The sequence below is a fragment of the Nycticebus coucang genome, chromosome 19 (genome assembly GCF_027406575.1).
Source record: "Nycticebus coucang isolate mNycCou1 chromosome 19, mNycCou1.pri, whole genome shotgun sequence".
In the NCBI taxonomy this organism is placed as follows: Eukaryota; Metazoa; Chordata; class Mammalia; order Primates; family Lorisidae; genus Nycticebus; species Nycticebus coucang.
Genome location: NC_069798.1, coordinates 4,255,577 through 4,279,773, shown reverse-complemented (window position 1 = coordinate 4,279,773; position 24,197 = coordinate 4,255,577). Strand labels below are relative to the sequence as shown.

At 47.6% G+C, this 24,197-nt stretch overlaps 1 protein-coding gene across 9 annotated transcripts in view; it reads left to right on the top strand.

Annotated features, from left to right (window-relative positions):
* The first annotated feature begins 521 nt into the window (after positions 1 to 521).
* Positions 522 to 24,197, top strand: part of MTCL1 (microtubule crosslinking factor 1) — a 134,461-nt gene continuing 110,785 nt past the window's right edge. For all 9 annotated transcript variants that reach the window (XM_053571764.1, XM_053571760.1, XM_053571759.1 and 6 more), the window contains exons 1-3: positions 522 to 1,707; positions 12,130 to 12,354; positions 14,200 to 14,358. In XM_053571764.1, coding sequence (XP_053427739.1) covers positions 658 to 1,707; positions 12,130 to 12,354; positions 14,200 to 14,358 — 1,434 coding nt within the window. In that variant the 5' untranslated portion in view covers positions 522 to 657. The remainder of the gene's footprint in view (positions 1,708 to 12,129; positions 12,355 to 14,199; positions 14,359 to 24,197) is intronic.

Genomic DNA, 24,197 nt, shown 5'->3' with positions numbered 1-24,197 from the left:
TCCACTGCCCCTGCGCGTCTTCCCTCCCTCCTCTCCTCTTGGCAGTGTCACCAGAGCCTCAAAAAGCAAGGCGGGTCTCACCACCCGCAGGGCGCAGCGCACAGGCGGTCAGGCCCCGCCTCCTACACCCCCAGCCCTGCGCCCCGGTCCTCCTGCCCCCTGCCCGGCCCGGCGCCGGCGGACGGGAGGCGGGGCCTGCTCACCGGCCGCGGGCTCAGTCAGGGCTCCGGGCGGCCGGGGAGCGCGTGTGCAGCTTCTCTCCGCCGGGAGCGGCGGGGGCGGGCGCGGGCGCGGGCCGGAGCGGGCTGGGGTGGGCGGGGAACAGGACGCGGGAGCCGGGTGCGCGCCGCCAGCGCCGCCGCGCGAGCAGTGACCAGGAGCCCAGAGCGCCAGGTCCAGGGGATGCGAGCGGCCGGGAGCTGCCGCGCGGCTGTGCCTGGGGAACTCGAGCGGCGGTGATCTCGGCGAGAGAGCGCGGCGGCTGCGAGCCCTGCGGAGATTCTCAGGCCGGGTTGCGGGAGGGGATCGGCGAAGGCGCCGGGGCGCAGACCGGACGGAGCTGGGGACAGTGATGAGCCAGCGTGCGAGGAGGCTGCGCGCCACCGCCGCCCGGAGCATCTGCCGCCCGAGCTGCTGCGCGCGGTCCCGGCCCCGGCCATGGAAACGCTGAACGGTCCCGCGGGCGGCGGCTCCCCGGACGTGAAACCGCAATCTCCGGGCCAGCACCACCGCCACCACCACCTCCACCCGCTGGCTGAGAGGCGGCGGCTCCACCGTGCGCCGTCGCCCGCCAGACCCTTCCTCAAGGACCTGCTCGCCCGGCCCGCCGCAGCCGGCTCTCCCCCCGCCGGCCCCTCCTCGGGCCGAGCCCCGGCGCCCGCTGCCCCGCGCTCGCCCAACCTCGCGGGCAAGGCGCCGCCCTCCCCGGGGCCCCTGGCCGCGCCCGGCCACCTCTCCCGGCGTAGCGGCGGCGTCCCCGGCGCGAAGGACAAGCCACCGCCGGGCGCTGGGGTCAGGGCGGCGGGCGGCGCCAAGGCTGCCCTGGGAACCAGGAGGGCGGCGCGTGCGGCGCCTTCCGAGCCGCTGGCCCGGGCGGGGAAGCCTCCTGGGGCCGATCCGCCGCCCGCCGCTGCCAAGGGCCGCAAAGCCAAGCGCGGCACCGGGGCCGTCCCCGCCCGCACCATTAACTCTTCGGCCCCGGCCGCCCGGATCCCTGCCGTGACCCTGGCCGTGAGCTCGGCGGCCGGTTCCCCGGCTCGAGGCTCGCGCGTCAGCCACACGGACAGCAGCTCCGACCTCTCCGACTGCCCCTCTGAACCCCTGTCGGACGAGCAGCGCCTGCTTCCAGCCGCTAGCAGCGATGCCGAGTCCGGGACCGGCTCCAGCGACAGAGAAGCCCCGCGCGGAGCGCCCACGCCGAGTCCAGCAGCCCGCGGGGCGCCGCCGGGCAGCCCCGAGCCCCCCGCGCTCCTCACCGTGCCCCCCGCCGCCGGCGCCTGTCCCGGGGGCCGGAGCAGCCCGGGCGGGGTCTCCACGGGGTCAGGAGCTGCGGAGGATGCCCGGGGGCGCACGCCGCCCGAGAGACCGGTCCCCGGGACCCCCAAGGAGCCCAGCCCCCGCGAGCAGCCCCGGCTCGTGCCGGCGGTGCAGGAGGAGGAACTGCTGCGGGATATGGAGGAGCTGCGCTCGGAGAACGACTATCTCAAGGTGAGCTGGGCCGGGCGGCAAGCGTCCCCGAGGCGCCTCGGAGGTCTGGCTGTAGCTGGGCGCCTTTTGGTCCCGCCTGTTGGTGGCCTGATGAGCCCCCTCTCTCCCGTCTGCCCTACGCTTTCCTGCCCCTGCGCTCGTAGCCATTGGGAACTTAAGCCAAAACTTCTGGAAGGGCAGCAAGACCTGGGCCCTGACTGCTCTCAGCCGGCTTAGCTTTCCTCGTGTGCAGAAATCTCGCTTCTCTCGGCGGATGCCTGTTACTTTTGTTGACGTCTTGGGGAGTAGGTGGCCTTCACGGTTTTGGGTACATCAGTTGACTCTTCTCTCCCTGTCCCAATGCGTGCCCAGCCTCACGTGTGCGAGCAGGTTGTCCCTAGCCAAGGCTCTCCAGCCTGGCCACGTGTGACAGTGTGGCTGTCCAGGAAAGTGCCCTGGGTGGCCCAGGCTGCCAAGGTGCGGCTGGCCCTTAAAAGACCAGGGGCCCTCAGTCTCCTCAGGTTTCCACAGCACAGGTGGGGTGGGGGTGGAGGCTCCGTCATTGTGGGGAATAAATGGTAAGTTCAGGAAGGGTCCCTGGACTGGGGCCTGGGCTGAGGGACAGCAGTTTCACTAGCTGGTCCTTTGTAAGCACCCTGGAGGTGGCTTTCTATGTCAGGAGAGGCCCTGCCAGCTCTGTCTAAGGAATCCCAGCCTCTGCCGCGCTGTCGCCAGTGTTTTCAGGCGGGGCCTGCCAGCAGTGGCCTCCCAGTCTTGTTAGCATTGGGGTGCTTACTTAACCCGACTCCATCTTTCCTCCTAGGAGGGAGCTGGTGCTGCAGACAAGAACGTTTAGAAACACTGGGGGAGGGGACAAAACAGTTGAGGGGACTTGAGGAAAACTAAAGGGGGGTGTATTGATGGCAACTGTTTTATTTATCATAATCCTCAGGTTAATAAATCGCTCCCATGGTATCAATTTATCCACATACCTGTTAAGATCTGATCACTCAGTATCCTCCCAAAGCAGCTGGGTGGGTTTGTAAGCGGTGGGTTATGTGATGTGAGCTGTTTTCTCAGCAAATGATAAATCTACTCCATTGAAGCCCTGTAAAGGCCAGTGAGACCAGGGATTGGGTTTTTAAGGTGAATGGTGGTGAAGTGTGCAGTTCAAACTAGAACACAGTGTGTTAACTGCTGGGTGGTCCTGAAACACTAAACCTCTTAACAGGAGCAGCTTCCCACGGCTGAGCTCAGGAGTTATTTTATCTTGTGCAAAAAGGTAGCAGTGAGTCAGAGCAAGAGAGGTACTAAACGAGCAGATTGGGGATGGAGGGTGATGTTTCAAATAGTACGTCTGCTTTTGTCACCTCCTCTTATGTAACGGACAGCAGGAGAAAGTACAAAGACGCAGAAGAGAAAGGGCAGCTCTGTTGTCCGTAGCTCCCTCAAGAAAGCAGCACTCTTGTAAGTCCTCAACAAACATAGGCTCCCGAGAGTGAGAAAGATAATCTTGTTTGGTCTTTGTGGCCCCAGTTTTTAGCATAATCTCTGACCTAAGGTGTTCCTAATTGAGTGGTGTTTATCCACATGATTTCTCTACAACTGACAATTGAGTTTCTTTAAAGATGTTTCTTGGTCAGGCGTGGTGGCTCCTAGCACTCTGGGAGGCCGATGTAGGACGTTCCCTTGAGCTTAGGAGTTCAAGACCAGCCTGAGTAAGAGGGAGACTCTGTCTCTACTAAAAATATGTAAAATGAGCTAGGCATCGTGGTGGGTACCTGTGGTCTGGCTACTCGGGAGGCTGAGGCAGGAGGATCACTTGAGCCCAGGAGTTTGAGGTTGCTGTGAGCTGCCGTGACACTACTACATTCTACCTGGGGTGACAGAGGGAGACTCTCTCTGTCTCAAAAAAAAAAAAAAAGAAATGTTTCTCATCACATCTTTCCCTGAAGTGAGACAATCCCACATGATTTCAAGGTTTGGTCTTGGCTGATGGATTGTTTGCTTTAGCTTTTCATATTGTTAAGTTCGCAGTGAATGAAATAGTGTCTGATGCATTTCAGTGGGTCTTCACCACTACCCAGGATGTTACAATTAGCATAATTCCAATTTCACAGACGTGGATGCGGAGAATCAAAAAACATAAATGACTTGCCCAGAGTCATACAGCTAATAAATGGAGCCACTGCGGTCTTCCCTGTCTTTAGAGCCTCTGCCCTTTTCACTGTGCCAGTCTGCATTTCTCTTTGCAGTAAGCTGCTTTTCTCAGAGTGCACTGCTTTGGAGCTTTATAAGCTCAAAATATTTCCAATGTCCAGCTCTCCTAGGGGACCTGTGTTTTCTTTTCAGGCGAAGGGCCATAATGAATACCTCTCCATTAGCCTGTGCACCAACGGACATATAAATCCCACTGGCAATGGCTAACTTGTGGGAAACGCTCAGCAGCCATTTCCTGTGGCAAAGTGTCACCTCTGTCCATTTGCTCTGCCTGAGTTCACTCCCCAGCCCTTCCTCTGACAGCAGGAGAGAGAAGGCGGAGGAGGTCCAGAGGAGGCCAGCAGGCCAACCCTGTTGCATATTTGTGTGAAAGGTACATGCTTGGTCACTTGAAAGCTTAAATTACAGTTCAATTTGGGACAGAAACACAGGAATCTGGGTGGACTTTTCTATAGGTCTTTGAGCCTGCCTACTTGTGCAAAATTGAGTTCAGAGCATCAGCAACCCCCCATAGGGCAGAGACTGTAGTTGTGCCTTTACACGTGGTCCTCAGAGTGTCACATTATAAATCAGAACTTCTTTTGTTGTCACTGCTGTCATTTGGGGTACTTTTCTGAGATGGTAGGTAAAAGTACATCCTGGACCCGCTGCCTTCTTAGGGAACACTGCCCAGAACGCTTGTGATTAGATATAGCGTTCATCTATTCAGATTATCCAACCAGAAGAGACTTGGCCCAGAAATTTTACTTTGACATATTCTGGAAGATTGTGACCACATAAAGTATTAGATGCTTTCCTGAGTAAGTGCTGGCAGCGTTGGTGTTCCAAGACTGTCACAGTTTCTGAGCTAGAAGGACCAAAGCCTAATTTCAGAAAAATAAGACCAGCAGACCTATGGGAGGATGTCTTATTGACCATGAAATTTAAGTGGAATTCTCTTGGTTGTTAGCCAGACTGATGTATTTTTTGAAATAGCAAATGTCGACAGAGAAGCACACACATTCTGTTGTGCTGTCAGGAGCAAATTCCGGGAGCAAATGCGACCATCCCTCACTCTGTCTTCTGTTCCCTCTCCACCTTCAGCAGAGGGCACCAGGGTGACTAGGTGAAAAATGCGAAATATCTCAATCCAGGTTGTTTCTTTTGCACAAAAACACCTCTGATGAACAAAAATGTATTTGGAAGCATTCAGGAATTAGGGTGAGTGGCTGAGTTTAGTCATCCAAAGGCCTTCTTTCCCTGGCGCGTTTCTCAATGCTGAGGACTTCAGTGTGCTGGTGCGCCCCTTTCCTGCAGGAGACCAGGACTGTGTTTTGCTCGAGTGCTCTGAGACAATCAGACAAGCTGGAGTGCTCACTGTCAACATATTACTTATGCTCCCTGTTTCCACAGTTTTTCCAGAAGGATTTAATCCTTTTGAGTTTATTGGCCTGTTTTGAAATATGCTTTTTGCAGTCAAAATCCACTGGTCCCTTGCCCCCAAATAGTACCCTCTCCTGGGTGGATTTCCTGTAGGGCGGGTAAGGATTGGGGTGGGAAGGGCTGTTTTCTTATTGCTCTACTTTTTCATTTATTTCATAATAATTATTTTTGGTTAAAAGAAAACAAGTCAGTGCTAGCTACAAGGCAGATAAAATTGGCTTCCTAGAGAGGAATGATTTCCTATGGGAAGAGATGGAGGTTTGGTTTTATAGGTTGCAGTGTGTCACCACTAGTCCTACCTCATTCTCCTCTGTCTCATTGGAGGTAGTTTTTGAGTTTCAAGCTCCTGACCTGGTTTGTTAGCATTTGCTGCCTGGATGCCGGGCACCCAGCGTGGTCTGGAGGGGACCCTGCGAGATGGGCGTCAGCTCAGCAGCTGAGGGGTTTCGGCTCCTCTTTCCTTGCTGCCCCCTCCTTCTTTTTCTTTTGGAAGGGTTGACATGGAGAATATTCCCCATTCTTTCCTGACGTTCCGCTTTCCACACACCCATTCTTTATTCAGCCCGTGGAAAAGTGGCTATAATAGTTTTAGGTGGCTGATGCAGAGGAGGGCGCCCAGCCCATCAGCTGCTGGCTGAACTGTCACTTGGTAAACAAAGGGAGCGGCCCCTGCGCCTCCTGAGCTACAGCTGGGACTCTATGAGAACATTTCCATTGTCCACAGGGAAATGAGGCAGATTATTCCTGTATTACAAAAGACAAGAGTTTCTGCCTGCAACTCCCAGAAGGTGGAATCATGGCAGCAGAGCCAGAGGACTGCTCCCAGGGTCCAAACTGGGTCTGTTTAAAGAGGAGTTAGTAAAATAGGAATAGCTATTGATTTCAGGTCGTTTAAAGAGAGATTAAGGTTTGAATACAGTGATCCATATGATCAAGAGTCTTCAGTGCATAGACTAAGAAATCATGGATTCCGTTTCATTATAAGTTGTGGATAAAACTATCCTCTAGAGCCGTATTTTTCAACCTTTTTTTTTTTTCTTTTCTTTTTTTGAGACAGAGTCTCACTATGTTGCCCTTGGTAGAGTGCTGTGGCGTCACAGCTCATAGCAACATCAAAAGCAACCTCAAACTCCTGGGCTCTAACGATTCTCTTGCCTCAGCCTCCCAAGTAGCTAGGACAGCAGGTGCTTGGCACAACACCAGGCCATTTTTTTTTTTTTGCAACCTTTTTTATCTCATGGCACACTTGAACCTTTAATTAAATTTCTGTGGCACACTTAGATTATATTGATTTAAAAAACAGAGTAAAAAAAAGAATATGCTTACTGTGCTTTGAACTTCTTTCAAAAATAATTTAAATTAATGATCTTTAAAATTGTTCATGGCACAGCTACGATCCTCTCGTGGCACACCAGTTGAAAGTCACTGCCCCAGAGGTTTTCACGGAAGCATTTAATTTTAATCTCTGTTTGCTCTGGGGCACACATGGTCCTTCATTATTTCTCTGATTTGATACACAGAAGGTGCCCAAAAGACAGGAAAAACTGTATTAAAATTGTAATACTCAAATTACATTTGACTTCTGTAATTACAAGAGGTGCTCAAACATGACTTGTATTCATCTTTTGTTATTGATATATATTAAGTATAGTTTTTTCTTTCCTTTCTTAAAATATGTGTACTTTTTTTTGGCACCTTGTGTGTGTGTGTGACACAGAGTATATAAAATAAAGCTTGGTTTGTCATCTAGAAGTAAAGGGGAATATTTGGACAGCATCACACTACTTCAAGATTTCTTTTTTTTTTCTTTTTTTTTGCAGTTTTTGGCTGGGGCTGCGTTTGAACCTACCACCTCCCGTATATGGGGCCAGTGCCCTACTCCTTGAGCCACAGGCGCTGCCCAAGATTTTATTTTTTTTAATGCCCCCCCCACGATTTCACTTTCTAGAAAAATTAATTTGCAAAAGATATTTAATTAAAACTAAATTATCTTTTCAATGAGATAATGATCTAACTTTAATCATCCCATAAATCTGATGTTTATTCAATATAAAATTGTTGGTTGGCCGGGCGAGGTCCTAGCACTCTGGGAGGCCACGGCCGGTGGATTGCTTGAGCTCATGGGTTTGAGACCAGCCTGAGCAAAAGCAAGACCTCGTCTCTACTAAAAATAGGAAAACTGAGGCAAGAAGATTGCTTGAGCCCAAGAGTTGGAGGTTGCCGTGAGCTGTGACAACATAGCACTCTACCCAGGGCAACAGCTCGAGACTCTGTCTTAGTAAATAAATAAATTAATTAATTAATTAAATTGTTGATTAAGGCTAGTTTTATTTTATTTTATTTTTTTATTAAATCATAGCTGTGTACATTAATCGTGGGGTACAATGTGCTTATTTTATATACAATTTGAAATATTTTCATCAAACTGGTTAACATAGCCTTCACGGTATTTTCTTAGTTATTGTGTTAAGACATTTATATTCTACATTTAGTAAATTTCACACATACCCTTGTAAGATGCACCGTAGGTGTGGTCTCACCAATTACCTTCCTTCCACCCATCCTCTCCCACCCCTCCCCTCTCTCTCCTCTTTCCCCATATTCTTGGGCTATAATTGGGTTATAGCTTTCATATGAGTACATTGGATACTTTTTCTTCCATTCTTGAGATACTTTGCTAAGAAGAATATGTTCTAGTTCCATCCATGTAAACATGAAAGAGGTAAAATATCCATCTTTTTTAAGGCTGCATAATATTCCCTGGTATACATATAGCACACTTTATTAATCCATTCGTGGGTTGATGGGCACTTGGGTTTCTTCTATGACTTAGCAATTATGAATTGGGCTGCAGTAAACATTCTGGTACAAATATCTTTGTTACAATGTGATTTTTGGTCTTCTGGATATATACCTAGTAGAGGAATTGTAGGATCGAATGGTAGGTCTATTTTTAGATCCCTAAGTGTTCTCCAAACATCTTTCCAAAAGGAACGTATTAGTTTGTATTCCCCCAGTAGCGTAGAAGTGTTCCCTTTTCTCCACATCTATGCCAACATCTCTGGTTTTGGGATTTTGTGATGTGGGCTAATCTTACTGGAGTTAGATGATATCTCAAAGTGGTTTTGATTTGCATTTCTCTGATGATTAAGGATGATGAGCATTTTTTCATGTGTCTGTAGGCTGTGCGCCTGTCTTCTTCAGAGAAGTTTCTCTTCAAGTCCCTTGCCCACCCTGAGATGGGATCACTTGTTCTTTTCTTGCTAATACGTTTGAGTTCTCTGTGGATTCTAGTTATTAAACCTTTGTCGGAGACATATCCTGCACATATCTTCTCTCATTCTGAGGTCTGTCTGCTTGCTTGACTTACTGTGTTCTTGGCTGTGCAGAAGCTTTTTAGTTTGACCAGGTCCCAGTAGTATATTTTTGGTGTTGCTTCAATTGCCCAGGGGGTCCTCCTCGTAAAATACTCGCCCAGACCGATTTCTTCAAGGGTTTTCCCTGCACTCTCTTCTAGTATTTTTATAGTTTCATGTCTCAAGTTTAAATCTTTATTCCAGTGAGAGTCTATCTTAGTTAATGGTGAAAGGTGTGGGTCCAGTTTCAGTCTTCTACAGGTCGCCAGCCAGTTCACCCAGCACTATTTACTAAGTAGGGGATCTTTTCCCTGTTGAATGTTTTTAATTGGCTTGTCAAGAGGACAGTTTTTTTCTTATTAATTGCTGTGGATAAAAGGACAACAGTAATTTTCCACCTTTAAATTATAGCTGTTAGAAACATTGTATGTTCTGCCTAATTTGGTTTTCTTAAACATTTAAGTGATATATTCCTTTACAGTTCTGCAATGCACTGTTTCTAAGTCGGAGCATGAAAAATTAATGTAATGTTTGTTTGAAAATCACCATCAGTCATGACCCTAATTTGGATAATCATAGTTTTTGCTTTTTCTTTTTTTTTTTTTTTTTTTGGTTTTTGGCCAGGGCTGGGTTTGAACCCACCACCTCCGGCATATGAGACCGGCGCCCTACTCCTTGAGCCACAGGCGCCGCCCAGTTTTTGCTTTTTCGATGGCTCCTTCCAGCTTACAAGGTTTATAATTTGCTTCTGTTGCAACTCAGTTTTACTGAGCTTCCAAGGTGTTTTTTCCCCAGGCACTATGGAAAGAGTTGAAACACTGTCCTTGGTCCAGTCTCCACAACACACTAGTGATGGGAAGGCATTTAAATTTTTAGAATCTCAGTTTCCTCCTGGATAGGTTGTTGCACTGCACCTTGCAGTATTTTCCTGAGGACCAATGGCTGTGACATGCCTGTATGTTGACTACTGTCAAGCCCTAAAAGTTAGGCTGCTTTTATTGGTTTACGTAGATGGGGGCCTTTTAAAAGTATAGTTGGAGGTCTGTTACTATTTCATTTGCCAGGTTGTAGCAAATAATTTGTGGTATTTACTGGAAAGAGCATGTGCTTGAAAGCAGACAGCCCTGGTTGTGTGGGCTGGCTTCAGTTTACCAGATGTGAGGCTTTGGACGTGTGTGACCAGCTTGTTTATAAAATGGGAGGAATGTGTTCTGACAGGGTTATTGTAGGGTTAGTAATGAGGGTAGAGTGCTTAATGAAGGCTGTCTTCTGTTCTATACATTTAGATAAAATATCAGTTATAAAAGCAGTGATTTAAATACATGCAATTAGGGTCTCTCCCTAATTTTCTTCTCAGTGCAAAAATGTTGCTTAATTTTTATCCCCCAAATATTAGCTGTTTACATGTGGCCTGTTCAGTGACGTGGAAACGTGCATGCGTCCAGCTTTTGAAAGGTTTTTATAGCCTGCGATGGTGGTTTACACATCTATGTAGTGACGTAGCATGTAACTTTAGCATAGATGAGGGCCCTCCTGTTGCAAAGTCTGAAAACCAGAGACCATTTTTATACCTGCAACCTGTATCTTACATCTTCTTGTGGCCATATCACATTTTTATTTTTATTTATTTTTTGTTTTTTGAGACAGAGTCTCACTCTGTCCCTGAGAATGTTGTGCGTCTCAATAATCTTAAACTCTTGGGCCAAAATGATCTACTTGCCTCAGTCTCCCAAGTAGGTGGGACATGCACCTGCCACGACGCCTGGCTAGTTTTTCTATTTTTAGTAGAGATAGTGTCTCACTCTTGCTCAGGCTGGTCTCCAACTCCTCTAAGGTCAGGCAATCCACTCGCCTCGGCCTCCCAGAGTAATAGGATTACAGGTATGAGCCACCGTGCCAGGCCAGTATATCACATTTTTAAAACTTTTGTTTGACCTACAGATAATTCCAGGCATAAATCTCAAAGAATGCTTTTTATGAACAGAATGGCCAAAGTCACTGTATATTATTATGTACGGGTATGCATGCATCTATATGGATTTAGTAGTAGATATATTGTGACTATTGATTACGTGAAACTATTTTCTTATTAATTACCTAGCAAAACAATTACCTTTTAACTGTACTCAGAAACAACTATTGAGTCAAGGCTCTTAAAATCTGATCCATTAGATTCATAGATGGCTGTCAGTGAAACTTGACTTTGATTTTTCTATTCTTCATGAAAGGATGGCCACCGCAAGGCCAGTCTACGGTTGGCCTCCTCCAACACGAGTGGGTCCAGGGGACACAGCTCCTCCTCAGATTTGTCGCAGCCCCGGCGTGGGGATTGGCGTGACTGCTTCCTTTTCGAGGAGGTACTTTCCTGAAAGAGCTGAGTTCTCTGGTTCCCCAATGAGCCCAGAATGCCCATTCTGTTAATGTGTGATCCATTGACAGTCAGCTCTGATGTTCAGTCCAGTAACTCCCGATCCAAGCAAATTTTCCCATCAGGAATAAGATTTACAGAGAGAGACCTCCAGGAAGAAAAAAAGAAATGAAATTTGGATATACGTTACAATATTTTCAGTGTTAAGATTTATCTTAGAGGGCACCTTGTATTTTTAATTCTGTTTTCATCGTCAGTGTGGAAGTTGGGGAGGATCATGGGATGGGGAAGCAGAGAGGTCCATGTGTCTATACTTAGATCTTACGCAGTGGCCTCCCCATACCCAGCAGTAGAGGCCTGGACTAGGGTGCTGGGCCCCGAGAGAAGAGAGTGTGCCCACCTGCGATGAACACCACCCTGACCATGACCATGGAGTGGCCGTGGAGTGGGAGGGAGTGAGGGATGACTCGTGGGCAGCAAAGGAGAACAGAGATGTAGGAAATAAAATGTAGTGGTATGGGAAAAAACAGACCCAGCGTGTAGTGGAAAAAAATGGAAAATGTTTCATTTTTAGACAGGGTCAATTAGTGCTGAGATTTGTGTTGTTGAGCAGAATTTTAGGGACATTTGTAGGTATGTTCTGATTCCAGGGCAATTAACAGTTATTATTGCACTAAAGTTTATGTTCTTTGAAGGCTGGAAATGTCTGGAATGTGCCTTAGAGATACAGGATTAGGTCAAGGTTTGGTTTGAATCTAAAGTTTAATTATCTGCAGAGCTGATTGCATTTTTGATTATGCAAAGAAATACTGTGAGTGGAGTAAGTTCTGAAAGCCCACAGTGAATGATCTGGCAGGTTTTTGGTTTCTGGATCCATAAGATCTTCGTAGACATTTGTGACATTATCTCACGTGAGAATGTCCAGAGGCCCCTCTGCCATGTCACCCAGGCATGGAAAGCTGATGGGTAAGCATGTAGGTGTTTAATATTTAGTATTGAGGAGCAGGGGTGGAGGAGAGAGATGCCGTCCTTTTGAATATATTTAGTTCATAAATCTGCTCTGTTTGGTTTGTATAGGATGAGTTAGACGAACTCCGTGCTGAGATGGAAGAAATGAGAGACAGTTATTTGGAGGAAGATGTTTACCAGCTGCAGGAACTCCGGCGAGAACTGGACCGTGCTAATAAAAACTGTCGAATCCTGCAGTACCGTCTCCGGAAAGCAGAGCAGAAAAGCCTGAAAGTGGCTGAGACAGGGCAGGTGGACGGCGAGCTTATCCGGAGCCTGGAGCAGGACCTGAAGGTGAGCGATTGGTGGTGTACGCGTGCCCTGGAGGCTGCTGCGGACGGGTCGCCCAGACACCACACGCACACGTGTTCTTTCCCTGCTTATGTCTGTGTCCACAGACTTCAGCATAAACAGTCTTGGTTTAGTTTATGGCATATAGAGTATGTTTAGTCCCATGACCTTGATGGCCAGAGTTCTAAATTTGTCATCATAGGAATGTAAGTAATCATAGTAATGGATCTGTAGTCAAGAATTAATATCTGCCAATTAATCTGACAATTACATAGAATTGTGCAGAAACTTCAAAAGATCTGATTTTTTTTTTTTTAAACCTATTGACTATCACTTTAGTTAAGGCCAGTCTTAAAAGTGAATCATATAACTTAACATTTATATTGTTCTTTAGATTCCTAGGATGCAGGAAACCTAGAAACCTGAAATTCCCATGACCAAATTGAGGCTTAAATAATGGTGATTTAACTTAAGGAGACATAGGATTCTAACTGATTGTTTAAAGTGTCTTTGGTAACCATTGGCATAAACGGGGATGGGTGAAGAGATCGCAGGCTTTATACCATTTGCTCCCTCCATGGGCAGCAGAGCTTCCATGATGATCCGATTATCAAATCATTTATCTAGAGGTGAATTATGCATCCTGTGCCCCTTCTTATGGCATCCTTGCGAAATCTTGTTTAGCCCTGTAGTCTGATTAACAGGAAAAAGAATCTCTGTCATTCTGCCAAAGGTATAAACCATTAAGAAAAATAGCTTCCAGTGTGATACATGGAGATTATTTATCTTACAAAGTCTCTTTCCTCATTTGCTCTTAAGAAAGTAGAAATGTTTGATTGCTTTGAACATTTAGAACCACGGTGTCTACTTTGAAACTCAACTGCATGGAACATCTGCACACAGAATTATTTTTATTTATTTTTTTCAGTAGGCAGGTTCAGAATTACCTTAGGGAGTGATAATGTTTATTTGTCTGTTTTTTTTTTTTGTTGTTGTTGTTCGTTTGTTTTGTTTTTTTGCTTTCAATTTTAGCTGACTTTCACTCTTCTTAGTTTGAAGTTTTTATTTTATTTTATTTTATTTTGTTCCCGTTCTTCTTTTAGCAATTCTCTTGCCCTTTGCCTCGCAAGCAGCCAGGATTACAGGTGCCCGCCACAACACTTGGCTTTTTTTTTTTGGTAGAGATGGGGTTTCACTCTGGCTCACTCGAACCTCTGAGCTCAGGAAATCCACCCACCCCAGCTCCCACAATGCTGGGACTACAGGCGTGAGCCACTACGCCCGGCCAGTGTTATTGTTATTTTTTTTTTTTTGTGGTTTTTGGCCAGGGCTGGGTTTGAACCCACCACCTCCGGCATATGGGACTGGCGCCCTACTCCTTGAGCCACAGGCGCCACCCATTATTGTTATTTTTAATTTCTCACTTAAAGCATATGAGCTGGGTAGAATTGGCAACTTAATGGTATTCTGTGAAGGAGTAGGACTATCCAGAGTAGTCTTTTAACCAAAAATTTATTTATTTACTTATTTAGCCAGTCAATTTTAGCAGCAGGGAGGTTGAATATCAACTTTAGTGAAGCTAGTAAGTTTTGATAACCCACTACCTTTGGGCCAGCCCAAGTGGCCTTCTAATCTAAATCCTGGTTCTCCTCCCTTCATACTGTTGATTTCATGTTTTAAACTAATACCCTCCTCCTTTAAAAATAGGTCTGTTAACTATAGCCAGGGTCTTTGCTAGCTAGTATAATTTCATATTACTTAATGCCTTTGCCTCTGATGTTGTCTGAACACGCCCTCAGCACATAGAACGCTTCACATCCTGACAGTTATCTGGTTTGGTCACTGCAGGTGGCCAAAGATGTGTCTGTCAGATTGCACCATGAACTTGAGACTGTAGAGGAAAAGCGCACGAAAGCCGAAGATGAGAATGAAACTCTCCGACAGCAGATGATTGAAGTGGAAATATCCAAACAGGCCCTCCAGAATGAGCTGGAGAGACTGAAAGAGGTAACCCAGAAATGCGAGGGCGTCTTCCTCTTTTATTTACTTGTTAGACACTTGGAAATCCAGGTGACTCACTCATATTGTGGGCAAAGGCAGGGGTGGAAGACCATGGGCTGTTTGTTTGGCTCAGGAACTAGGGATGGTTTCTCTGGCATGGTAAACAAACAGACCCACATGAAATAAACCCCCTAAAAACAAAGAAGACTACCAGAAGGAATAGTGTGTGTTGTTTGCAAAACCTATAATATTTTCTAGAAGGTTTGATGAGCCCTTGTCTAAAGCTTTTTTTGGTAATGTCCACTCAGATGAGCTGACCATTAATTCCTTTGATATGTCCCAATGGGGCCTATCATTACTAGAATACAGAATTAAGCAATAGCTATTTTCTTGAGAGTTTTCTCTAGTGAGCTTCAAAGTATTTTATGGTTGTCTATCAAAGCTACGAAAACAGATAAAGTGTGTATGCTATTTATGTATATTATGTAGCCAATGTGATTTAAATATAGGCTCTTTTTGCTTGATTTTCGGTAGTGATTGTTCTAGCAAAATGGTCTGGGAAATAAATATACTTTTTTCCTTTGTTGACTCCCATTATGAGATTAAAGCTAAGTATTTTCTTGGAATATATCCTCACAGTGATGAAATTAAAAACCTCTGGCAAGGGCTATGGTTAACTTGGTGGCTGATGCTGGCCTGTCACCTGTACCTGCCAACAGGCTCACTTAGTGGTTCACTTTTCCTCTGGTTAAGTTACCTGACGAACCCATCAGTCCCTGTCCATCTGTCAATCTTTTTGACGCCCACCCCCCTCACTTGGCTCAGGCCTGGGACGGAGCTGTGCACATGCGGTACAGGTCCTGCTCTCAAAGTGTGGACAGGTCAGCCAGGCCCAAGGAGAGAAAAATAGATACATTGCAGCCACGTAGTAGGTGCTCCCTTCTCTGGGTCACCCCTTCCCTCGGTTCACTGCCGCCCTGGCCTCCCTGCCCTCCCTGGGCTTGTCCTTGGCTGGAATGTTCTTTCCCCAGGTACTCACGCCGCCTGTGGTTCACTCCCTTAATCTCTTTCGGGTCTTTGCTGAGATTAACTCAGCTCCACTCCATTCTGCACAGCACAGAAGTTGTCACCATCTCCATCACCCTGGTCACCCCTGTCTTCCTTCCTACCCGACATGCTTTATATTGAGGGTCATCACTGGTGTATTGTCACCACTTTTCTGAACAAGGTTGTGTTTTCTTTGTTTTTCATCCACCCCCTCCCGCCTTCATTGATACCCCTCGGGAACTTGAGCTCCACGGGACAGGAACAGGGGTTTGTCAGTCTAGTTCACTCTGGGTCCCCTGCACCTGGAGCAGGGCCTGGCGTACACCAGGGGAGGGGATGAGTGAGAGGAGGAAGAGGAGAGGTGAGCTGCTGAGAGCTCACTGTCCCCGTGGGTGGCCCTTGCCCCACAACACACACTTCCATTTTCCCCCACAATGGGGGGATTTGTTCTCTAACCGAGGATCTCTGGCCTCTGTTCTCACAGCTGCCAGGGCTGTGCTCCCTCCTGTCCCTGTGGCCTGAGTTTGGCACACTGTGAGAAAGAGTGTCTCCAAAGTCACCATACATGTGGAGAATGGGAACTTGTAGCTAAATGTATTTACGAAATACTCACCATAGAATTTCACAAAAAGGTGGCCAACATGTAGAGAATATTTTGTAGATAATTTGTAAACAAAGGTGGATTTAGCTACAAGTTCCCATTTTCCGTGTTTTTGACAATTTCTGGGACACCTTGCAGTTTCTCTTCTCAAAATTTCTGGTTTGAGCCTAACCTGGGCGGCGCCTGTGGCTCAAGGAGTAGGGCGCCGGTCCCATATGCCGGAGGTGGCGGGTTCAAACCCAGCCCCGGCCAAAAAAAAAAAAAGAGCCTAACCTGTGGGTATAGAAAACAATTTATAGGTGACCCTTGAACAACACAGGGCTTAGAAAATCTGAGCACAGTCAGGAGCTGTGGTGCATGTCTGTAGTTCCAGCTACTAGGGAAGCCCAGGCAGGAGGCTCACTTGAAGCCAAGAGTTCACAACCAACCTGGGCAATGTAGCGAGGCCCCATCTCTAACAGAAATAAAGCAAGAGAGGAACTGCTAATAGCCTGCTGATGACTGGAAGCCTTCCCACTAACATAACATGTTTTGTGTATTATATATTTTGTACACTGCATTCTTACAAGAAAGTAAGCCAGAGAAAGGAAAATGTTACTAAGGGAATCATTAGAAAGAGCTGTCTGGCCTCTGTTCTGACCGCTGCCCGAGTGGTTCCTGCTCATTAGTGGAGGTTTATCATCGTCACAGCCTCCATCCTCATCATCTTCACACTGCGCAGGCTGAGGAGGAGGGAGGAGGGGTTTGGTTTTACTGTCTCAGCATCGTGGAGGCCGAGGAGCATGCGTGTGTGTAAGTGGACCCGTGCAGGTCAAGCCCACGTTGTTCAAGGGCCAACAGTTACATGTGAATCTTAAAATGTTTTATGCGTGTACATGCTTGTGTGGATAAATAAATATACATATAAAATGTGTACCTTTTTTTTAAGCAAGCAGCGATTGTTTTGCATACATCTAAGTAGATGTGTATAGAACTTGGCATCTCTTTGGAGGAAGTAATGGTTACTATTGCTCTTGACATTCAAAAGCAAGGCCAGAGGGAGGCCAGGGTCTCTTAAAGCTGGTCAGAGTGGATAGGAGGACAGAAGGTGCTGGGATTGGCCCTCTCTCTGGGGGCTGGAATTCCTCTGAGGAATTGCCCAATTGGGACAAAATGAATGTTTTACTTCCAGAATTGCAGACTGTGGGACTGGCTATATACACTAAAATTCTACTGGAGTCTCAGGAGGGTTAGATGCTGGCAAATTATACTGGGAGCAGAGAGTGATGGAAGGATAATTGCCTTCATCAGCCATGGGGTCAGTGGTACCTTTACACAAATAGGAAGGACACAGAGGATGAAGTGCTAGGAAGAGATGCTAGTGATGCCAAGTTCAGTGGTGGTAGAGGAAATATTTATTAGAAAATGCCAACAATTGTCTCTGCAAATGGGTTCTTTTTACAAAAGCTAGAACAAATGCACTGAGTTGGGGATGGTGATCTGTCTGTAGCAGGCCTTGCTCTTTGCAGCCCACCTCTGATGTTTTATAAGTGCATCCTCAAAAGGGCAGGGGTAGTTCATGTGATGTGTGTGTCTGGGTAACGGAAGTTGTTCCAGATGCGTACGTACCTCTCGGCCTCAGAGGACCGTGGAAGAGTTGTCTCAGACCCCTCTGGAGCTGCCTTCTCTGTTCTCTTCCTAGCACTTCATCCTCTGTGTCCTTCCTATTTGTGTAAAGGTACCACTGACCCCATGGCTGATGAAGGCAATTATCCTCAAGTCTCTTGCTCCCCATCTGCAGTTGCTTGCTGAGTGCCACAGATTCTGCCCTTCTGCTGTCAGAGTCTGACATCGTAGGTGTGAACCTTCACGATATGCTAAGAGAAAAAAGCCAGGCATCATTCGTGCCTCCCTTGATAGCATATATCCAGAATAGGTAAATTCATATATTCTTCTCTACTGAGTGAGTAAAAAAAAATGTAAAGTAAGGCCTGCCAGGGTGGCTCACGCCTGTAATCCTATCACTCTGGGAGGCCGAGGCAGGTGGATTGCTTGAGCTCAGAAGTTTGAGACTAGTTTGAACAAGAGCGAGATCCCATCTCTGGAATAGCCGGCCATTGTGGCAGGCACCTGTAGTCCCAGCTACTTGGGAGGTTGAGGCAAGAGAATCACTTGAGCCCAAGAGTCTGAGGTTGCCGTGAGCTGTGAGGCCAAGGATGCCAAGGCACTTTACCAAGGGTGACAAAGTGAGAGTCTGTCTCAAACAAAGAAACAAAGTAAATTAATACAGACAGAAAACAGATTAGGAGTTTTAGGGTCAGGACACTTTTGGAATTAGATAGACGTGGTTGATACTGCACATGGTGCGTGCTCTAAATCCTACTGAATTGTACACTTGAAAATGGCTAATTTATGTCATGTGAGTTTTAGCCCAATTAAAACAGTTTCTCTCTTCTAGCCATACTGTCATCAGTTTCCCCCCAAAATGAATACTTGAGGGCTGGCAGTGTGGGCTGACCACATGCATTGAAGGTCTGCCCTATTTCTATTCCTGCCCTTTTCTGTTCTCTAATTCTGAGTGTTGCTTAGTGCAGCAGCTTTGGTCCCTGCTGCTTAATTCTTTAGCATAACACCACGACTCTTACCACCTGGCCCATCCATGCCTCCCTGCTGGGCTTTCCACCTGGGTCTATAAACCCTGGAGTGAAATGCAGGGGTGGTTCTGCTGGGTGACCTGGCCCTGTGCCCTTTGGTCCTCTTTGAATTACTACAGGTGTGTCTTGGAAATGTCACTTTCTTCATTGATAAAGAGGGCTGGCCTGTCTGGCTCACTACTGGCTCCTGTGCCTGTTCACAACATGGTCCATGTCCCCAGACACCCACATACTCCTCCATGTGTGCAAAGCTCAAACTGTTTTCACCTTTTTTACCCCACTAGTTACTTCTAGTCCTCAATTCTGTCTAGTACAGAGGTTCTCCACCTGTGGGTTGCGACCCCTTTGTAACAATGAAAATACATCCTGCATATCAGATATTTACATTACAATTCATAACAGTAGCAAAATTACAGTTATGAAGTAGCAACGAAAATAATTTTATGGTTGGGAGTCAGGGTCGTGGCATTTGAAGGCATTAGGAAGGTTGAGAACCACTGATCTAGTAGAATCTCTCAACAATTGAAAATGGTTAAACATAGCTTATTCCCACTTCTTAAAGATTGTCCAAATACTTTCAAGAATATTTCATTCGACCTAGAATGAGTACCTACTCCATGTTAGACATAAGCCAGGCACAAGGGAGGCAGAGACAGGTTACAGATGACCGTTCTCCTGAGTAATACAAGCATCTCGGAATACTTCAACTCCATTCACTCCTGCCTTTCATGTTATTTAGTATCATTCTAGTGTTGTCTTTTAAAACCTCTGCCTGTGGCTCAGTGAGTAGGGCGCCGGTCCCATATACCGAGGGTGGCGGGTTCAAACCCAGTCCCGGCTGAACTGCAACAAAAAATAGCCGGGTGTTGTGGCGGGCACCTGAAGTCCCAGCTGCTCGGGAGGCTGAGGCTGGAGAATCACGAAAGCCCAAGAGCTGGAGGTTGCTGTGAGTCCTGTGACGTCATGGCACTCTACCAAGGGCGGTAAAGTGAGACTCTGTCTCTACAAAAAAAAAACCTCCATCCAGTTAACTGATTTAACAGTTAATGCTCTTATAGATTCATTTACAGCTCGGCCAATTTATTTACTTGTCACTGCTTCTTGAGTATTATTACTCTTTCGTTCTTTCTCACTTCTTTTGTAAAGAAGAAAATTATCGTTTCATTCATCCATTACATTTTTTCATTTCAGTGAGTTTGCCTATCATTTCTAGAATTTTAAAAACTTTGTTCTTTTCCCCGGAATTTTCTTCTTTCCTTGTCATGTCTATTTCTTCCTTTACGTCCGTCTTTAAGCATTTTAAAGTTATAGTCTCTTTCAGGCTGTTGTGTTCCCTTGAGTTCTGGGTGTTCCTCGTCCCTCTGTTGTCGGCTCTGCTGGTGCACTGGTGGATTTTATTATGAGCTCACCTCGGGTCTGCTGAATGTCCTGCTGGTGAGGCTTTTACCTTGGTTGTTCCCAGAAGCCTCAGTCGTACGGTCCAGTGACACTGGACTGATGGCGTCAGTCTGCCGTCAGACTGGAACGTGGCACAGGCCTGGGCTATTTTGTGCCAGTGGCCCCCAACCTTTTTGGCACCAGGCATTGTTTTCAAGGAAGACAGTTTTTCCTTGGAGGTGTGGAGGATGGGACAGGAGGGCAGTGTGGCCAGTTCCTAACAGGCCACTGACAGTACTGGGCTGCAGCCTGGGGTTGGAGACTGCAGTTTTATATGACTAAGGAGATAGTTTTCACCATCCAGGCCTGACCTGGGCTTATTCTCCCCGACTAGTTTCACTTCCTCTGAGAGTTGCCTGAGTGTGTGAATCAAAGCCCCTTCCCACCGCCTTGGCTATGAGGACCTGTTTCTGGGTCTGGTAGCTTCAACCACTGCCCACCCTCAGCCCCTAACACACACTCTTGTGCTAACTGCTCTGCAGTCCCTTACTCATTTCTGACACGGGGCAATTTGCCTTTTTTTAACTTTCAAGTTCAGGCATATGTCAGTTTTGTTACACAAATCTTGTATCTAGCATTTCTAGCTGAGTGTTGGGAAGAGGGCTCACGGTGGCTCAGTGTGCTATGTCGCCAAGACTGGACATGACCCTTCCGGGGTCAGCAGTAGCTCGGGCCCCACAGGCCGGGAGTCGTGGCCCAGCCCACTGCTCCTGTCCCGTCTCTCTCTGCCTGCTGCTCCCGTCTCCCGAGGCCAGGGAGTCGTGGCCCAGCCCACTGCGCCTGTCCCGTCTCTCTTGCCTGCGCTCCCATCTCCGAGGCCAGGGAGTCGTGGCCCAGCCCACCGCGCCTGTCCCGTCTCTCTCGCCTGCGCTCCTATCTCCCACAGGTGCATGGCTTCTCTCTGCTCATGGTTCCTGCTGTGTCATTGTCTACTCACTGTCTTCTCCCTCAGCATCTTTCTGCTTTTCCTCAACCAGTGAGGATTTTTTTCTCTGTGTCGTTACATTCAAACTGTCAGGCATTCAGGGAGTCCGGAAACACAGGTGCACAAACAAAGCCAATGGTTTCCTGCTTTTATGGTACAGTGCAATAAAATAACATTATCCACGTTTCCCAACGATCTGGTCCCCCTTATAAGCATCTTTGGGCAGAGTTCTCATGCCAGGGACCTCCTAGCACACTAGCCAGGTTATGGGTGGCTGCCTTGGGGTCAGGGCCTCACCCTTAGGGCAGCCTGCAGTGGGCTGTGGCCAGTAGGTCTTGTGGCATACAGGCGGCCTTCCGGGCGCTAACTCAGCACACCTTCTGAGGAAGAGCAGCTCCTGGTTTCATTTGCTAGTCATGATTGGGGGTCAGGGCTGGGCACTGGGGTGAGGAGAGAAATCTGCTGCCCTAAGTGGTATCCCAGCTATGTGGCTTGATCGATGAATAATGAGGTAAATGGGATGAAGAATGTGGGAGAAGATTCAGGGGTGTCTGGCTAAGCCTTTCCACAAACACCGAGACCTGATGAAAGTCCAGGGTCTGTGTGTGCACGTGTGTTCCTGTGCACAGGTGCGCACAGTGTTGGGACCCGGGGAGGGCAAGGGACAGCTTCTTGGCCTTGCTTTGTCCAGGTGGGCAGGGGCACCACTGGGCTAGGCTGAGCAGAGCTGGGGAACCAGCCCTTGGGTGGGACGCACAGGGTAGAGGCTGTGGAGGGTCAGGAGCAAGGCGGCAAACACAGGAGGATCTGGCATACATAGTTTTGAAGCTTAAGCTATAAATGTAATAGTTTTGGTGGCTGAAAAGACAGGAGGAGTGTGTTTAGTTAAACAACCAGAAACAGCACTAAGAGCTGATTCCCAAGGGTGCTGCTATGGAGGCCCCATTGCATCACAGGCTGTTCCAGCCACATGAACCCATTCCCTGGGCCCGGGTCCTCCTCAAAATCAAGGCAAACTCACGGTCAGGGCTTTTGTGAGGCTAGGTGCTCCCTGCAGACCTGGGGCGTGCAGTGGGGCTCTCCCTGCCGGTCCTCTTCCCTTTCATTAGACCATGGCTCTAATGGCACCTTCCTTGTAGACCTGAAAGGAAGCAACTGGTTACTGGGGTCAAAACTTTGGGGAAGAAAGCTCTGGAGCCAGCTTGAGGGCAGCGTCCCTCCGAGGAGCCACAGGTGTCTGTGATGTTGGGGGACCTGAGAGCTTCCAGCAGCACCTGGTGCTCAGCTTTGGTCGGTAGGCCAAGAGGAGTGACTATATGTTTGATCCAGTGATGCTTCAATATAAAATTAATTTCTACTTTTGTAAGTATTTATTAAGCTGCTTCTTTCATCTCCGCTGAGAAAATTACATGGGGAAGGAGGAGGGTAAGTTTACCTTGATGGTGGTGGGGGGACTCCAGCCGGCCCTGCCACCTGCCTAGGCCCTTCCTTAGCAGCCCTTCCCTGCCATCCCGCACTTGGGCCAGGTTGTTCCTTTCCGGGGATGTTCCCCAGTCTCACCTCTACCTGGTGCTGTCCTGCCCATTCTTTTTTTTTTTTTTTTTTTTGCAGTTTTTGGCTGAGGCTGGTTTTGAACCCGCCACCTCCGGCATATGGGGCTGGTGTCCTACTCCTTTGAGCCACAGGCACCACCCTGTCCTGCCCATTCAAGTTCCCCTGAAATGCTACCTCCTCGTTGAAGCCTCCCAAACAAACGTTTTCATGTGCTTAAACTAGGACATAGTTATTATGGGAAACATGAAAGATAAAATTGTAGAGGTAGAAATTTCCCATAATTCTAACAACCCAGAGATGTGTCTGGTTTTTCATGTGAAATTGGAAACACACCATATTCTTCCGTGTGGTGGGAATGAAGACTGAGCCGAGCTGACTTCACGGATCGCACGGTTTATTGCCATACAGGGGATTCTCTTTTCCCTTTTGGCTCACACTGAGGAGGAAAGATAATAAGAGAGAACTCGACACATCAGCCACTCACTGAGTGAGCTCCAAGACTGTTCAAGATGATTGTTCAAGTTCAGTTAGGATAGAAGCCGCACTCTGCAGGAGGTAAAGTCTCAGGAGAGACTGGCCTGACCAGTGCAGGGGAGACTGCCAGATGGGCAGGGCCCTGCTGCTGGAGGGCAGTGCTGGTGGCAGGTGAGGCTTGGGAGGTGAGCTCGGAGGCCGCCTAAAAAATAAAAATCACACTGGCGGTGCCTGTGGCTCAGTCGGTAAGGTGCCGGCCCCATATACCAAGGGTGGCGGGTTCAAACCCGGCCCCAGCTGAACTGCAACCAAAAAATAGCCAGGCGTTGTGGTGGGTGCCTGTAGTCCCAGCTGCTCGGGAGGCTGAGGCAGGAGAATCGCTTAAGCCCGGGAGTTGGAGGTTGCTGTGAGCTGTGTGAGTCCACGGCACTCTACCGAGGGCCATAAAGTGAGACTCTGTCTCAACAATAAATAAATAAAATAAAAATCACAGGAGGCCATTGGTTTAGAAGAAGCTCCTGCACATGTCTGTTGCCAGCCAGACTAAGCGTCAAACTGGAGTCACGGTGCTAAAGCTCTGCTCTCCAAGCCAAAACTGAGGGGGAGAGAATAGCTTAATTTCCTAAACGAGCTAGTTTCAGAGGGCATGATAATGAAGCTCTCTCTGCTTTAATCCTTGCAAAATAAAAATGTAAAGATAACTGGAAGTAGCCCAGTATTAGCTAATGAGTTATTTCTCTGCTCCGTTTCTCTGTTCCTGCCTTACAAGAGAAAGTGACTTTGAAATGACCAATTGCTTTTTGTTCATTGTTTCTTTTTTGTCTTTTTTAGTCCTTCGCTATCTATAAAATCAACCTCTTCTGCTCGGCTCCTGGGAACACTTACTCTGTTTCATGGAATGAAGTGCTGCCCAGTTCTAGAATTATAAATAAAGCCGATTGACATCTTTAAATTTGTTGTAATTTTGTCCTTGGCATTGGAGATTCATCCGGGTCATGATTATCATTTCTATCCTTAGTCTCTTCCTTTTTATTGCCAAGTAGTATTCCGTGGTATGATTTAACCATTCACTGGTTGAAGAACATGTGGATTGCCTCCATTTGGTGCTGTGTGACACAATGATATGTGTTTGGTCTCCTTCCCCACCCCCTCTCCTAACACACAGTTCCTTAGA